The 17,588-nt window shown below is 40.5% G+C and overlaps 1 protein-coding gene across 2 annotated transcripts in view; it reads left to right on the top strand.

Annotated features, from left to right (window-relative positions):
• The window catches only part of SUSD1 (sushi domain containing 1), a 167,849-nt gene that overhangs the window by 50,471 nt on the left and 99,790 nt on the right, over positions 1 to 17,588 (top strand). For both annotated transcript variants that reach the window (XM_077142024.1, XM_077142014.1), the window contains exons 6-7: positions 16,206 to 16,303; positions 16,898 to 17,084. In XM_077142024.1, the coding sequence (XP_076998139.1) occupies positions 16,206 to 16,303; positions 16,898 to 17,084 (285 nt within the window). The remainder of the gene's footprint in view (positions 1 to 16,205; positions 16,304 to 16,897; positions 17,085 to 17,588) is intronic.

Raw genomic sequence — 17,588 nt, 5'->3', positions numbered from 1 at the left:
AGAGATGTATCTATTATTTGTGTAAAGATGAAAGATGACTTTAATGTGATTTTCTTTGGTTTTTACACTCTTTTCTGCTCTTTTGCTTTACATGTAGTGCTCATTTATTTTTCTGGCAAGAGTTTTTGTGGTCAATCAATAAGTGGAATAAGTCAATCGTTAATTCTCCTGGCAACTGGCAAAATCTGCTGCAATTTACAGCCATTCTTGGTCTTTTCTTTTCCTTTTTTCTTTCTCAGCCTGCTATTTATTGGTTTCTAAAACAGTCTTAGATAAGGCCATATATTGCTCTGGTTTCTCATCAATCACATTATTATGTTGATGTTTATAATAAACAGCAGCCAATGTGGGTGACATACGTGACGTAATTAATTGCCTATATCTTTCACAAAACAGATTTCCTTCTGGAATATATTCTTAGGTAGAATATTAAAACTAGCACTGTGGATAACCACATTTACCTGCAAGATATGAGATAAAGTTGCATTATAAATTTGGCCTTTGAAACTGGCACAACACATTTACCCCCAGGGAGACCTAACTTGATATTTGAATAAACTCATAGTGGGATAGTAAGGAAACATTCCCAGCCATTCTCATAATTAGTTGACTATTTCTGAGGCAGATCCAAGACATTGTTCTTACTAATGTGATGAACCAGAGAGATGAGCTTTAATGAACACTCTTTCACATGCAATGCAAATTCTGCTGCTTGTTTTGTTTCTTTCCCTTGGCTATACACTGCTTTTTTTTTTTAATTTTTATTAATAAAATCAATCAACATACAATATGAACATTCTTTTTTTTGTCACATAGTTGTATATTCATCATGATCATTTTTTAGAACATTTGCATCAATTCAGAAAAAGAAATAAAAAGAAAACAGAAAAAAATTCATACATGCCATACCCCTTACCCCTCTCTTTCATTGATCACTAGCATTTCAATCTCCTAAATTTATTTTAATGTTTGTTCCCCTATTTATTTTTAATCCGTATGCTTTACTCATCTGTCCATAAGGTAGATAAAAGAAGCATCAGACACAAGGTTTTCACAATCACACAGTCACATTGTGAAGGCTATATCATTATGCAATCATCTTCAAGAAACATGGCTACTGGAACAAGTTCTGTATTTTCAGGCAGTTCCTTCCAGCCTCTCTGTTACCCCTTAACTAAAAAGGTGATATCTATTTAATGCATTAGAATAACCTCTGGGATAACCTCTCAACTCTATTTGGAATCTCTCAGCCATTGACACTTTATTTTGTCATTTCTCCCTTCCCCCTTTCAGTCCAGAAGGTTTTCTCAGTCCCTTGGTGTTGAGTCCCAGCTCATTATAGGATTTCTGTCCCACATTGCCAGGAAGGTCCAAACCCCTTTGGGTCATATGACCAGGGTTTGAATGCTGGCTCTGTCTTTTACTTGTGGTGTGATTAAAGCTCTTTCAACCTTCATGTTCATATCTGTAAACTTCCTGAGGAAATAACGTTTACTTTGTAGGGTTTCCTGTGAGGAATAAATAAAATATATCTAGTAGACTACCTACTAACAGACTACCAGATGTTAGTAGGATTTCAGTGAATGCTGTTATTATTAATATTATTGAGGTTTGAACAAGTTTCCCAGAAGCCCCCTGGTTGAAGGCTGATATCAGCACTTGTGGGGCTTTTTCCCAGCTGTCACCTATTTGGTATTTGTTGGGTGTGTGTTACCCTTGGTAGATAACAGGTGTAGACATAATGCATTCCTGTCTGTGATTTGTACTTAAAATTTACTGATGTCTGTTTCCTTTTTCAGGGGCTATTATATCAAAGTAATATTTATTGCACCTTGAAAATGATAAAGTAGTAGTAGCTAACAATGAACAGCTATTTACCAAGCAATAATAAAACATTATTTTAGGTAGACATTGTGGAAATACCATTATAAGACAAAGATTTGTCCTTTGGGAACAGACAATATATTGGGGAAGTTATAATACATTCGTAGAAAGACTAATTAATCCAAGGCAGGAAATAAAGGTAAAATAAAAACATTGATAATTATTCTTGATTCCACACACCCCGGTAGCCAATGCATCATCTGAAATGGTCAGTAACACTTCCAGAATGTTTCTCAAATCTATCTTCCTTCTATCTCCACCATCACCTCTCAAGTCCATTTAAGACCTCAGTATCTCTCTGCTGGAATTCTACTATAGCCCCTAACTCATCTTTTTCCTTTTACTCTTCCAACTATTCTCTACCCAGCAGAATGGTCTTTTAAATACTTAAATCAGTAAACTTAGGGTGGGAGTGGCAGATATTACAGGATTTCAGAGATGAAGCTGGTCTTGAGAGACAGTGAGTATAGGAGATGGTATCTGATGGCATTCAACTCCTGGCTGTCATTTAGCTACTTCTATGACTTTGAATGCATTATTTAACCTCTTGAGACATCTTCACCTATAAAATTGGGAAAATGACCCCAACCTTGCAAGGTGGCTGTAAGGAGTCATCAGCCATACTGAGGGTCCTGTCAGGATGCTTGTGAGGATGAACAGTGGACGTTCCTACCAGTATTAATTTCAGATTTTCAGCTGAGGGTGTGCATCATATTCAAATTTGGAGCTTTGTAAAAATGGGATGCCAAGAACCCAATTCAGTAATAATGAATCAGAAGAGTTATCTCTAGGTGGGAGTGGAGGTTTGGGAATGGGTAATACTCCAGCAACTGTGTTTTTCAAAAGACACCAGATGATTCAGATGTACAGCTATTGTTTGGAACTATATGTCAAATTCAAGCCATGCTGGAATCCTCTCTAAATATCTCTTGTCAGGGAACTCACAGAGCCACAGGTCCAAGAAGCCCAACATTGGGGCATCTATCTGCCTAACATTGCCTAACCCTGTGTCAGAAATTCATTAACAGCAGCCACTTATTTCTAAAGCCAAAATAGGTGCTGGGGCGATGGGAAAAGATTATGCTATGTTCCCTATTTTGAATGCTTTGTGTCAATAAATGTAGCTCTGTTTTAAAAGTCTGAACCTTAAATCCTAGAGATCAGGCCATTGGCCTCACATCAATCCATGGTTTATGGTATAATTTTTTAAAAAAATCTTTCAGCCTCAACTAAAACCACGAGATCTCCCATTATTCTTAGTCATGCCAAGATGGAAGCCAATCTAGTCATCATCTGTACTCTCATGTCTGTAGTATCTTCTCCTGATCCAACTATCTGTCTCTGGGTTCTTTCCCATACCTCTCTACTGTGCTTTCTAGAATTTCAGCTTCGAAGTACTTAAGGCTGCATAAACCTATACCCTCATCCTCTTCTTTGATGCTCCCCCTACTTCCTGCTGTAGCTGAAACTTGGCTTAAACTGTAAGATGTTTTAGATGTCAACAATGATTGGGTAGATTTATGAAACATTAACCACCTGTTTGGTTGGTTGCTCATGTACACACACATACTCATGTCTTGGAATGTTTGGGGGCAGTAAATATAACTAAAGGTTTGATGCTGGGAAAACATGATGAGGAACACAGGGTGTTATGTCTGGTAAACAGTCATGAAAAGGGAAGAAAGCCCTGTGAGCAAACATAGGGTTTAAAACGTAGTGAGGATTGGATGGTTTATATAATCACTTGTATCACTTGTTCTGGTTTTGGTCCCATACTGCTCATGCCTTGTATCTGTACTGACCAAAGGCTTCTTTTCATCTCAAGAGTCAAAGGATTCGTTGGGTCAGTTGGGCTATTGTATTAACAGTCTCATGTTTAATCCGATGAGAACAGATGAGACCCTGCCTTGGGAAGTCTCCATTTGGAAAATAACTCTGGGATCCTGCAATAGACCAAGCCTCCATGATGGCATTGAGAGGAGTACAATTCCATTAAATCCTCCGTTTTATTTACTTTTTATTCTGGCTGCAAAACAAATATAGCACAATGCATTACCTTAACAACAGGAATTTATTGCCTCACAGTTTCAGAGACTAGAAGACTTGCTTCTTCCTGGGGTTGGTATCTTGTGGCTGGCAGGCAATTTTGGGGTTCCTTGACTTGTCCAAACTGGGGTACACAATTCACTCCACCCCATCGCCTAACCCTGTGTCAGAAACTCATGAACAGAAGCCACCTATTTCTAAGGCCAAAATAGGTGCTGGGGCAGTGGGAAAAGATTATGCTATGTTTTCTGTTTTGAATGCTTTGTCTCAATAAATGTAGCTCTGTTTTAAAAGTCTGGCTGTCAGGAGTGCTTAATTTTCTTGACTTCTTATAGATTGTATAGAAAACTAAAAATCCAGATTAATGTTTTTGTTTATCTATTCAGGTATACTGGGAACTGTTGGTTCCATTTGGAATTATTACTGCTCTCATATTTTATATTTTATATTTCATATTTATCATGCTTTCTTGAATAAAATTATATCTATGAGTGCCCTACTGTTACATAATAAAAGAAATTTAGCATGCTTTACTTCTTCTCTTTACCTCACTGTTCAGATTTTATTTTAAAAATTTGGAATTTTATTTTCAAATTATATGATTTTTTTTCTACATTGTACAGCTTTTATTTTTAGAATCCTTTGCTAATAGCTACATCAAACTATATAATTACATTGAAATGATTTTCAGGCTTATCTGTGTATCTTGGTGATTTCATTTCTGGGTAGTGTTTCTTCTAAAACTCTTCTCCCCTTTTTTAGGATATTTATTCTGGTTCTTTTTATTGTTGTTTTTGGACTAGAGTTATTTTTGAGTCTTTTTTTTTCCCATAAAAGATTCACACACATGCACACACACATATGTATTTATTTATTCTAGAATATCTGAAGATGACTTTGTTTTGCTCTGATGTGAAGTATAGTTTGGCTGGGTCTAGAATGGTAAGACATCCTTCTCTTCAGATAAGTTCTCAGTCAACATCCCACTGTCTTCTAGTGATCAGAGTTGAGGAGGATAAATTGGTCAATTTAATAATTCCAGGTTTGTCTCCCTCTATGCAACTGATATTTTTTCTTTGAATGGTGTCTTATAAATTGAATACTTAGAAAGTAAATATTTTCTCTATTAATTTGCTTTAAAAAGTTCAGAGATTTTGTATATATTTCATTTAATTTACAATTGGTAACAACTACCACAAGTGCATTATCATCTAATCAGTAGTTAATGATCTGAAAATACATAGTGAAAGGTATCAGAAAAAATGTCAGTATTTAGAAGAACACTGAGATGGATTATTTCATAGGCTAAGAAATTCTTTATCATGTAAGCAGTCTCATAAGTTGACTCTTCTCTCTGTGTGCATGTTTGTTAATTTCATTAAAGTCAGATACACCTGTTTTCAGTACTTCTGAACAATCTTATTATATATGCCTGCAGTTGGAGTCTTCGATGGGATTAGCATTTCCTCGTTATCCATACGAATGGACCCTTTCATTATTCAATGTTTATTTCTAAAATACTAATTGTAGAGGTAGAATTGGGGCTCACAACTAGTGCTGTGTTGCTCCCTGTTGCAGAGCTAGAGTGTGGCTGCCCTCACAGTGTGTAAGCTACAGTGCACGGGTGGCTCAGTGGTAGAATGCTTGCCTGCCATGTGGGAGACCCAGGTTTGATTCCGAGATCATGCACCCTACCCCCTTCCCAAGAAAAAGAGAAGAAGTGCAGTGGGCATGCTTGGGGGGAGATCACAACTCCCTCCTGGGCATTGTGGCTCACTATGTTTGTCACTCTGGGGGGAAGATCACCTCTGTTTGTACAGAGAAAGGCACCTGGAGAAAGCACTTCAACATGCATAGGTACAGACTCCATTCTGCTGGGCTCCTGTTACCTGGGACCACAGCAGCCCCAGTGGGAGCATGGGATGTAAATTGTTCTATTGAGGCCTCACCTTGTGTACTGTGCCTGGCAGTGTCATTTACTAGGTGGGCACCTGGCTCTGTATTTGTCAGATAAATCCTGAAGATCTAGAGGGTAGATTGGGAAAATAAATTGGATAGAAAATTTTGTGTGTCTATCTTTTGAAACTCACTTTAAATCACAGTGATTCCTGTCTCCTTTGCTTGGCTGGCTAGACTTTTTCTTCATGAGCCATTTTCTCAGGGGGCATAGTCAAAGGTCCTGACTTAGTGCGAGGAGGCAACTTTTCAGAGAAAAGATGGTGCTGTGATAGGGAGTTTTGAGGCTTCAATTCAAATTCTAGCAGGGCTGTTTATTAATGTGTCATTGGATGAGGCAATATTCTCTCTGAACCTCAGTTTCTTTATCTATGAAAGGAGAAGAATTAAGTCTGCCTTTTCTACTTCAAAGAGGTTTTGGGAGGGAATCAGGTGAGATGGGGAACATTTTGAAAAGTACAAAGCAACACGTGGTAGTCTTTTACTGAAACTGTTGGTTTCCTTTGAAGAGGGTCTTCTCATGAATCAGTTGTGTGCACTTCTGCATGGCCCCATTTCACACACCTGTCTCTTGGAAATGAGTGGGAGAAGGCAGCGATTCTTATCATTACTGATGATTGGTGAGGGCATGTGATAAATGTCCAACAGAGCCCCCAGTGGCTTTGGGAATGTATTTCTAGAAGTTGACTTGCTGCCTCTGGAGACAGATGTCTGAAGAATGAAATCCCAGGTAGATGTGCTCTGGGTCTATGGTTAGACTAGCAGCAGAACTGCAGTGTAAAGTCTCGGATCTTGCCAACCAAAGTTGTCTATAGGAAAGTCTAGCCAGAGTGAGCAAAACATGTGGACTTCTGGTGATTATTTGTCCATTAAAACAATGGTTCACAACCATTTTGGAGATGAGAATTGGATGAAATCTATTCTTTTACCCAAAAAATATTTATTTAGCATGTCCTATGTGTGAGGTACTTTGCAAAGCACTACCCTCTTGGAGTTCATGATGCAATAGAAGAAACAGACCCTTTCCCCCCAAAGAAATGCACGGATACATATTCATAAAACATTGTATGAGCAAATTCACTGGCTTGCCCAACTTGCCCAGGGAAGAAGGACAAACCTATAACTAACATCAAGGACTCCAGTGTCCCAGTCTTAATAGTTGGGGAAACTGAGAAGGGCTCATACCATATTGGGCCAGACTAATAGTCCAACCTAATATTGCATCTCTAATAGCATCTTCAAGAGTTGCTTGGAGTAAGTGGGATGCTATCTCATGGGATGCTGAATTAAAAAATTTAGTAGGTCTTCTGGCACAGAGCTAGCTATGGAGTCCCTTGGTACAAGAGCTTGGGCATAGCTTCTGGACCTCAGCCATTTTCTTCCTCCCCTCAAGCTGCCCTTCCTCCACCATTCACAATCCAGTGGGGGGTACAGGGATTAGTCACTACACAGAAAACCAGTGGGTCTGTGTGGGGCATAGTAGGCTATTAATTAGCTGATGCTTGTAGAGCACTTTGAAGAACAAACATGTTATGTAACTGCTAATTATAATTACAGTCCTCAGCCTGCCACCTTTCACAGAATCTGTGGCTCCAGCTGCAGCTGTTTCCATGGGTTTATGCAAGATCTTTGATTTAAGGAAAGAAAAGGCATTCTCTCTGAGGGCTGAGCTCTTTCTGTGAGGAGGCTTCTAGGCCCTCAATCAAGATTGGCAGCTAAATTCAATTTCCGCAGATAAAGGGGTGATTTACATGCTGATTAATTCATGGTGCGGTGCAGATGATATCTGGGTGGGTAGCTAGGCGAGGCTTCTGGAAATACAGAAAGAGATGCTGTTTAGCTTGGTTCTTGCTCAGTTGTATCTTTTTTCCTCCTTTTCCCATTGTTTTTTTGCTCATTTCTTCTTTCCCCCTCCCCTTCCATCCCAAACCTCTCTGTGTATTTCGTATTTACCTTCCTCACACGTTCACTTTTGACATTTTCCTCCATCTGCTTTTTGTTACTTCCTGAATGCCTTCTACCTCTGTTTTCTGATTTCACTCTGCTTAAAAGAATATAGAAAGAACTCTATACCTGAACATTTAGTGCCAAGCTGGTCAGAATAATTTGTCTATCCTTTACTTGGATTGTATTTAGTTATCTTAAAATTTTTTTGTTGTTTCCCGGTGGCTGCCCAAATATATATATATATATATATTTTGGTTTTTTTTTTTTTTTTTTTTTTTGGAGCCATTATCCCATTGGATTAGTCATCCAGATCTCTATGTTTTTCTCCCAGGAAGGTGGTGGGACTTTTTTTTTTTTTTTTGTTAAGGCCAGTTTGAACTGGAAACTCCAGACAACTGGGAATTAGGCAGCCATTTTAGTGTCTGGAAAAAACCCAGGTGGAAGCTTGATGTTTAGTGAGTCAGTTTACTTCATGATCAAAGACCTTGATTCATTCTTGATAAGACTGTCCTCGCTTTTATTCTGTCCAGGTCATTTGATTTTTGTGTTTAGAATCTGAGTTAATAATTATAAGGTTGACGCTTGCTCCACATTCTCGGAAGGGAAACATCTCTATTGGGGCAGAGACTGTTTATCTGTTCAGATCCTTTCTGGGTCCTCTAAACCTGGCCCAGGCACTGCTCCAGTTGCCTCCAGGAATCCTGTTAGCCTCTGCTTTTTCTGTTTGCTCTTGAGCCTCTTTGCTGCTCATTTGCAGCCACACACATTTCAGGTGGAAAAGAAAGGTCAGCCAGGATAGATGAATACATTTATATAAATAGTCACATGGCCAGTATGTCTCTGGATATTGGTATAGTTTCTGGACCATCAAGCATTACAGCTAGCACTGATTGAGCACCAACATACACGCCCAAGGCTTTGTTAGAGGCTTGAACGCTGTCTTTCAGTTAGTGCTCAGAAAAACCCTGGGAAGCAAGTATTGCTTTTTCATTTCAAAGACAAGCAATCTGAGACTCCTAAAGATGAAACAACTTGCACAAGGTCGCTTAAGTTCTAGCAAAAGGCAGGGCCAGGATTTGAACTCAGATCTGTAAGGCCCTGTTCTAGTTCCAGGGATGATCTAACAAAGTACCACAGATTAGATTGCTTAAAACAATTGAAATTTGCTGTCTCACAGTTCCGAAGGCTAGAAGTCTGAAATCAAGGTGTTAAGCAGGGCTTGGGTTCCCTCAGAAATCCGTAGGGGAGAATCCTTCCTTGCTTCTTTTTAGATTCTGGTGGTTTCCTGGTAAGCCTTGGTGTTTCTTAGTTTACAGCTGTAGCATTTTGATCTCTGCCTCTGTGGTCACATGACCTCCTCCCTTCTAGGCTCTGTCTTGTCTCCTCTTTTGATAAGGACACCAGTCATTTGGGATTAGGGGCTGCCTTCCTCCTGTATGATCTCATCTTAATTTAACGAATTCCCTCTGCAATGAACCTATTTCCAAACAAGGTCACATTCTGAGGTTCTGAGGGTTAGAATTTCAACAGATGTATCTTTTGAGGGGACATATTTGTACCCATAACAGATCCCAGAGCCCTCACTCTTTCCCTATACCTGTGTTCCCTAAGTTCAAATTATTTGTATACCACTTTAATAATTTTTGCCATTTCTGAGTAGCTCATATATTACTTCCTTAAGAATTTTCTTTAAATTACTCATTTTAAACTTAAATTTATAATTTAAATTTGTTGATCAAAGAAACCTTGTAATATACGTGATATCTTGAATTTGTTGAATTAAGGTGTATTTTTTCCTAAGGTATGCAAAAGCAATATGCAGTAAACATAAAAATTTATTTGTGTAGCACCAAAAATCATCCTAAAGTGTGTAATGTGTTTTAAGAAAGGCCATGCTACTTTACCTATTTTGTGTGACTCTAAATTAAGACTTAAAAAAAGAAAGGATATATATCAGAACTCTTATAGCCACAATGGGTTTATTCAGTTTTCACCTTGGGAAGCCACACCCTGGTTTCCGTGATGCTGCCACTGTCAAAATGTCTTTGTTTCAGATTCCTGTTTGCCTTTTGAGGTTTATGTTTATGAGTTTATGAGTTGTATTAGATCAGTTGTATTATTTCTGAAACCAGAGACTGTTTTTGTTCTTGTTGTTGTTGTTGTTTTTTTTACTAGAAATGGCATTGAGCCTGACAATCTGTTTGGGTCACCTGAATTTATTCAGTTTGACATTATACTGTTTCCACAAATAAAGAAAAAGGCTTTGAAAACCGAGAGAGTATACTAGACCAGTTCCTATCCTGCACAAAGGAACTTTGGAAACACTAGTCTGTGCTCACTATCTTTATCCCCCTCCCATTCTCTTCTCAGCCTGCTGTAGGGAAATTAGGTATCCAATACCCCTACTTCACTGTAGCTCTTTCATCAAGGTCATAAATTACTACCTGTTTGTCAAATTTATGTTCTAGTTTCAGTCGTCCTTCCCCTTAACCTTTCCACGACACTTAACATTGCTGGTGCTCTATCCATCCATTCAACCAATCAACCAATTAACGAATAATAAATGTTTTTTTAATATCTCTTTCCAAGGCAATGAATTAGATTCTGAAGACAGAGAGATGAACATGTTCTTTGCTGCCATAAAGCTTATATTCAGGAGAGCTAGATATTAAGCAACTACCTACATAATTATTTAATTAAAATTGTGGTAAGTACCTGTGCTGGTTTGAGGGATGGATGTCCCCTAGCCATGTATTAATCAAAATCCCATTTCATAAAGGCAGAATAATCCCTTTTCAATACTGCATGCTTGAAACTGTGATTGAATCATCTCCTGGAGATGTGATTTAATCAAGAGTGGTTGTTAAACTGGATTGGGTAGAGGTGTGTCTCCACCCATTTGGGTGGGTCTTGATAAGTTTCTGGAGCCCTATAAAAGAGGAAACATTTTGGAGAATGGTAGATTCAGAGAGAGCAGAGCAGAAAGACATAGTCATGAGAAGCAGAGTCCACCAGCCAGTGACCTATGGAGATGAAGAAGGAAAACACCTCCCGGGGAGCTTCATGAAACAGGAAGCCAGGAGAAGCTAGCAGATGACGCTGTGTTTGCCACATGCCTTTCCAGATGAGAGAGAAACGCTGTGTTCATCATGTGTCCTTCCACTTGAGAGAGAAACCCTGAACTTCATTGGCCTTCTTGAACCAAGGTATCTCTGCTTGGATGCCTTAGATTGGACACTTCTATAGACTTGTTTTAATTGGGACATTTGCTCAGCTTTAGAACTGTAAACTAGCAACCTATTAAATTCCCATTTTTAAAAGCTGTTCTGTTTCTGGTATATTGTACTCCAGCAGCTAGCAAACCAGAACAGTACCACAGAGAGGAACTGGATGTGAACAGAACAACAGAACACAATAGCATTATATATATACATATATACACATACACACACACACACATACACACATATATGCACATACACTGAGTCTAATGTTCCTTATTTCCCGTTGAGGCTTCAGTTCCCCAACTCCATCGCAGAGTCCTGTGTGTAATTGAGACATTGTGGGCACGCCATCATTGGGAGACAGAGCCATATGAGGGAAGAGAAAGAGAGTGGCCTTGCCCCCAATGCATTTCTGACTTTCTCTAGGCCTCTATAGGGCAGAAGGTTGTGTGGGTGGTAGGAAGAAGGGTGCTAACTTTTGAGGAAGTCTTTCATCCAGCCAACCAGTTACTTCTCTTTTGAGTTATTCTTTCTTCTCTGATCTTCCCTTGGGTTTTGTATTCCCCAGTGTTCTGCCATTGGCCCTTTCCCAGTGGCCTATTTGGATGTGTCACCAGCATGCATACCTTCAACAACTGTCCACATATTGATAACTTTCAAGACTATTTTTTCACCTGGACCGTATTCAGATAACTCAAATTTAGCATGTCCTAAACACAGCTCTTTATTCTCTTTCTCACAAACCATGTCTGACTCCTTCTATATTATGTATGAGAACAGTAAAAGGCACCACCATCCATTCAGACTCTCAAGCTGAAAGGCTGACAATCAGCCTAGACTCCTCACTATTGCTTATCTCTTACCTCCCATTGACTCTCCTTCAGAATTGTCTCTTGTTTGTAATGCCTTGCCCTGATTTGGGCTCTTGACTCTTTCCTGAATAGCTGCCTCTACGCAAAGGCTCTCCACTTTGGAGTCTGACAGATCTAGTTTTGCTTGCTGACTAGCTGTCTGACCTTTGGCAGGTTATGTAACCTCTCTAAACCTCAGGAGTATAAAATAGACCTACTCTCCAGTTCATAGGGTTATTGTGAAGTTCAAATAAAATGATAACATACTGAGCATATCATCTGGTCTCTTATAAAAACGCAATAAACGTTAACTCTTCATTTTTATTCTTGCTCCTTGTGGCTGCTGGAGGATGGAGTCAAGTGTAGAAAGGGCAACAGTGTCTGACACATGGTGATTGCTCAGTAAATGACATCGAATTCTTTCCTTGTGGCCTCCATTTCCTCTAATATCTAGTTCCTTCTTCAAAACACACAGGAGCTATTTTTCTAGAAAACAAACTGTTCCCATCATTTTCCTGCTTTTAGTTTTCTTCATTGTTCAGAGGAGTGACTCTGACATCTTGGGCTGGCAAGCCAGGCTTTTCCCAGTTTGACCGTCACCTCCTTCCTCTAGTTATTTGACACTGCTGTTTCACTATGCAAACCTGTGTACTGTTCCAGGCGTTAGGGTTGGACTGTCTGCCTGCTTGGAGTCTTACCCATTCTTCAGTCAACTCACCATTGAGGTCATGAAGCCTGGTTCCCCAGGTCCTTCAGCAAGAGTTGGTGGCTTCTTTCTCTATGCCATGCAGTACCTGTGTGTAATTGTAATTGTAATTCAAATTGCAATGTACCTTCTGTGCTGGTTTGAAAGGATTATGTTCCCTAAAAAAACCATGTTTTAATTCTGGTCCATCTTGTGGAAGCAGCCATTTCTTTTAACCCCTATCCAGCACTGTAGGTTGGAATCTTGATTGGATTACCCCGCAAAGATGTGATGCGCCCAATTGTGGGTGTTAACCTTTGATTAGAGGTAGATGTGACTCCGCCAACTCCTGGTGGGTCTTGATTAGTTTACTGGAATCCTTTAAAAGAAACATTTTGGAGAAAGTGAGAGAGCCATAAGAACCACAAGAACCCATGCAGCCAGAGACATTTGTAGATGAAGAAAGAAAGTGCTTCTGGTGGAGCTTCATGAAACAAGAAGCCTGGAGAGAAAGCTCGCGGATGTCGCCATGTTCACCATGTGCCTTTCCAGTAGAGAGAGAAACCCTGAACTTGATTGGCCTTTATGAGTAAAGTTAACCCCGTGTTGGTGCCTTAATTTGGACATTTTTGTAGACTTACTTTAATTGGGACAATTTTATGACCTTAGAACTGTAAACTTGCAACTTAATAAATCCCCCCTTTTAAAAGTCATTCTGGGCAGGCTACGGTGGCTCAGCAGGCAAGAACGCTTGCCTGGAATGCCAGAGGACCCGGGTTCGATTCCTGGTGCCTGCCCATGTATTTAAAAAAAAAAAAAAAAAGTTAAAAAAGTTGTTCTGTTTCTGGTATGTTGCTTTCTGGCAGCTAGCAAACTAGGACACCTTCTTATATGTTTGCTTCATCCATTACACAGCATGCTGTTTAAGGGAAGGCCTCGTGTTCTCATCGTGGTCACATTCTGGTATCCAGCATGTTAGAATGCTTGGCATGTGGTTGCCACTTAGTTAATGTTGATATGTGAATGAAGAGTCCTGGAGGCAGTTCCAAAGAGAACCTGAAGAAATGTTTTCAGTTATCAGTGCTATTGAAATAGGGCATAACCTTCCGAGTGATCTCTTTTAAAAGGGCAACATTAATCTGGTGTTTCATTTCTGATATGTGTAGAAAGAAGTCTTTCCAACTGATTTGTAGACATTTGAAGGGAGAAACACTAAGACTTTCTTAGACTGCTTCTTTGGATGAAATATCTGACATCCTGCTAATTGGATCTGAGCAAACCAAGCAGCTCTCTTTGAAATGCTCAACCTTCTTGGAAATTTGGGTACCATCTGTGCAGAGAGCATGGCACAGGCTGGAGGCAGATGGCCTCTTTGGATGTCATTTGCAGTTGTCATAGTGAATGAGCAGGAAGGAGGGATGAGAAAGGAAACCTTCATGTCAGTGACTACCTTCTCATCTCTGCTTGGGTGGCAGAGGGGTCCAGAGTGAGAAGAATTTGCTTTTCTGGTAAACTAGACAGAAGGGGAGAGGTGGGATGTTTTCTTTTCCTTCTGGGCCAGGTGGTAAGTTAGCATCAGTGGGATGTGTGAGTAAGCAGAGGAGTCCAGAACTCTAAGTCTTTGAAGAGCAGTAGAGAGGGAAGGGGTTTGGAATGTTTGAGGCTTGCTCATTCTGATAAAAGACAGGTGCAACATCATCCTTATGCTACCTGATGGGTGAACAAATATGATCTTTCCATCTTGTAGGGTATCCATGTCCACAACTGGAGTATTCCTTTGACTTCAAAGTATCTGTGCTTGGGGAGAAATGTAGATGTAGAGACCCAGGAATGCTTTAGACGGCCTTGGGTAATCTCTGGTGTTGCTCCAGGAGTTTGCTTGCTTTTCTCTCCCTTTCTGCCCTTTATCCTTAATTGTTGAGAGCTGACCCAAGACCACCTGGTCTTACCCAATGTAGGAAGTAGTTTCCTGTAATGCTGCTAATGGGATGATTTAGTAAAGATGCAAAATCTTCTATGGGCAGAGAGATCCATATATCAGGATCAAATCAAAGGTGGCATTGATTCTTAGTGCAAGAGAAATGAGTCGACTTACAGGTACCTGAGATGCATTGAGGCAAACTTCCCTTCCTACTTGGAGATGGAGAATTGATAGCCTGGAACAGAGGGAATGGAGCTGAGCTGAGGGATGGGCATCCTGCCTTGAATTTCACAGAAATCAGAGCAGGAGGCAGAGGGCTTATGCTTATGATGCAGTAGGGAATAAAATCCCAGGAAGCAAGTAAAGCAGGGAAGGAGGGAGGGCCAATGCCTTCTTGCATGAGCCTCCACTAAGTGACAGTAATTACTACATCTGTGGACTGTAGAAATATCAAAGACTGTCATTTAGAGGGGAATGAAAGGGAAAAGGATTTATCCTCTAGCTCCTGTTCCCATGTTGCCTCAGAGCAGGATGCAAGACATAGCCATGTGGTCAGAGCCCATGCAGAGCTGGCACAAGGAACAGGTGAGGCTGAGGGATTCTGAAGAATTCGCAGGAGGTGTCTAATTCAGTGGAAAAGCTTGAAATTGGAGTTGTGGAATATTCCTGTTTAGTGAAATAAGGATTCTCTTCTCTACGGGTGACATAATGGTACCTTCTATCTGCAGGAAATCTTTTTATTTTTATGCTATTGTAAATGGGATTGTTTTCTTAATTCCATTTTTGGATTGTTCATTGCCAATGTATGGAAATACAATTTTTGTGTATTGATCTTATATCCCGCAACCTTAGTGAACTAATTTCTTAGCTTTTATAGTTTTTTTGTGGATTCCTAGGATTTTCTATATACAGGATCATCTCATCTGCGATAGTGATGGTTTTACTTCTCTGCAAGGAATTTGTTGATTGATCGGAAATTTGATTTTAAATAAATAAAAGCTGGAATTTTCCTTTCTCGGAAATTTGATTTTAAATAAATAAAAGCTGGAATTTTCCTTTTCCCATCTAAACAGTTTTCCAGGCAGTTAACTGGGCCCACTGGAAACTGTCTTACCTCGGAGAACAAAGGCCCTCTTAGAAGAGTCTGTCTCAACATGTAGACTATTTTAAAGAAGCTAAACAACCCCAGGAAATCATTGGCTTCCTGAAAGATCAGGGTTAAATAGATTCAGTTAAAGGAGCTCCAGAAGTGTCCAGGAACAGTGGAGAATTTACTTAGTCTAGCCAGTGCTGCTCCTGGGGGATGATCCTGGGTGCTGACACATGGCATTTTCCCTCTTGGGAACAACAGTGACCTTTAGTGTTCCATCAGCTGGTTGGGATGAGGGTGATGAGAAGAAGATCTTAAACTGTGGAGCTGCAGGGAAGATTCCAGGCTCCCCTCTGGGCCGTCTTGTCATTCCACCTGAGTAGAATGCCAGTGGCATCCAGTGGCCTGTCATCTAATCACAGGTTGGGAGTTCTGACCATACTCAAGCTGGCATCTAAGTCAGACCATGAATAGTGATCAGAAGAGATGTCAGTTCTGCTGACTGACAAAAGTCATGCCCTCCAACAGCGGTCTCCATTAGGATTTTTCCAAAGGCCATTGACATTTTCTGTTGAATGGATTTTTTCTTTTCCTATTTTAGAAACAATAACAGAAATTAGTGATGTATCAGTGTTTAATAATACCTGTATGAGGTGGCAAATCAACTCAGGAAGAATGAGCTCCAGGATTATGTATGTGGTAAGTAAAGTGGTTTACTTTTTCCTGCTGGGGCATCAATGGTATCCCATGAGCGTATGGGTCAGAGGAACTTGCCTCCCTAAGAGTTTCCTAATCTAGTTGTTTTCCAATCCCATTGTCCTATTTAAAAAGTAAGCAGATTTTTAAGCTATCTGGATTATTCAGACATTGCATTCTATGTGTAATATGTTTGCCATCCAACAGGGTGTATGTGTGGGGGAAGTATTTATACTTGGCATCGTTGTTATTGCTTGTTTCCAAGCACATGTATTTCACTCCCCCAGAGCAAGCCTGGAAGCATCTGCTGACTCGGTGACTATATGATGCAAGTGGTCCCAGGTTGTGGCTGCCTCCATTGGTTGCTGGTTATTCCTGTGCAAGAAAGCACCCCTTAGACAGACACCTCATTCACTTTGTATTGATTACTGGGTTGGACAGACTTCATCACCAGACACACAGGTTTACCTGAGCTGTCTGCAGTATGGTGCAAAATGCAAGCGCACGAGAATAGGATCCAGCAGCACAAATGTCCCTCTCAGTTGTTTTAACTGGACTCATGGTGGATTTGCTTGTCTTTTCCCCTGCACTTGCAAGATACACATAAAAGGACAATGGTTGGACCCTCTGGAACCATTTCATGAGGAGACCATCAACTTGACCACGGACAGCAGGGCCCCAGAAGTGTGCCTAGAGCTGTACCAAGGCGCCAACTACACCGTGAGCATTTCCACCGCCCCTCCCAGGCGCTCTGTGCCAGCCGTCCTTGGGCTCCAGACAGCTGGTAAGTGGAGGTAGAGTCCTATTTCCTCCTAGCAAATGCCAAGCACAGAATGTGGGGAAATGTGCTTCAGAATCGGCAGCGTAGGGTACTTCACCTGTGCTATTTGAGGTTGTAGCCCGTGGGATGTGATTGCTCCAGAGGTCAGAACCAGAGCAGGTCTGGTAGGGGAGCGTCCCCTCCTCCTGGTGCCAGGCTGAAAGGGCACCATTATTGTTTTCTCAAATGGGTCCACTAGTTGAAGTCAGGGTAAGAAAAGGGCATTTAAAAGAGGAGGTTTAACTTTGATAGAAAACTTGAAAGTCACTTCTTGTCCTTGCCTAGAAGAGAGAAGGAGCCAGGGAAGCTGACCCACAAGTTTTACATCCTGCATGGAGGTGGGAGAATCAAAGTTGAGAGCAGTGGGTGGATAAGGGGAGGTGGACTTAAGGTGCAGGAGAGCAGATAGTGGGTGAAAAGAAGAAGAGTGGACAGGAGGGAGCTTCAAAAAGTAGCTCATTCACGTAA

The sequence above is a fragment of the Tamandua tetradactyla genome, chromosome 2 (assembly GCF_023851605.1).
Source record: "Tamandua tetradactyla isolate mTamTet1 chromosome 2, mTamTet1.pri, whole genome shotgun sequence".
In the NCBI taxonomy this organism is placed as follows: domain Eukaryota; kingdom Metazoa; phylum Chordata; class Mammalia; order Pilosa; family Myrmecophagidae; genus Tamandua; species Tamandua tetradactyla.
Note: the sequence above shows the minus strand (reverse complement) of the source record. Positions and strands in the feature narration are given on the sequence as shown.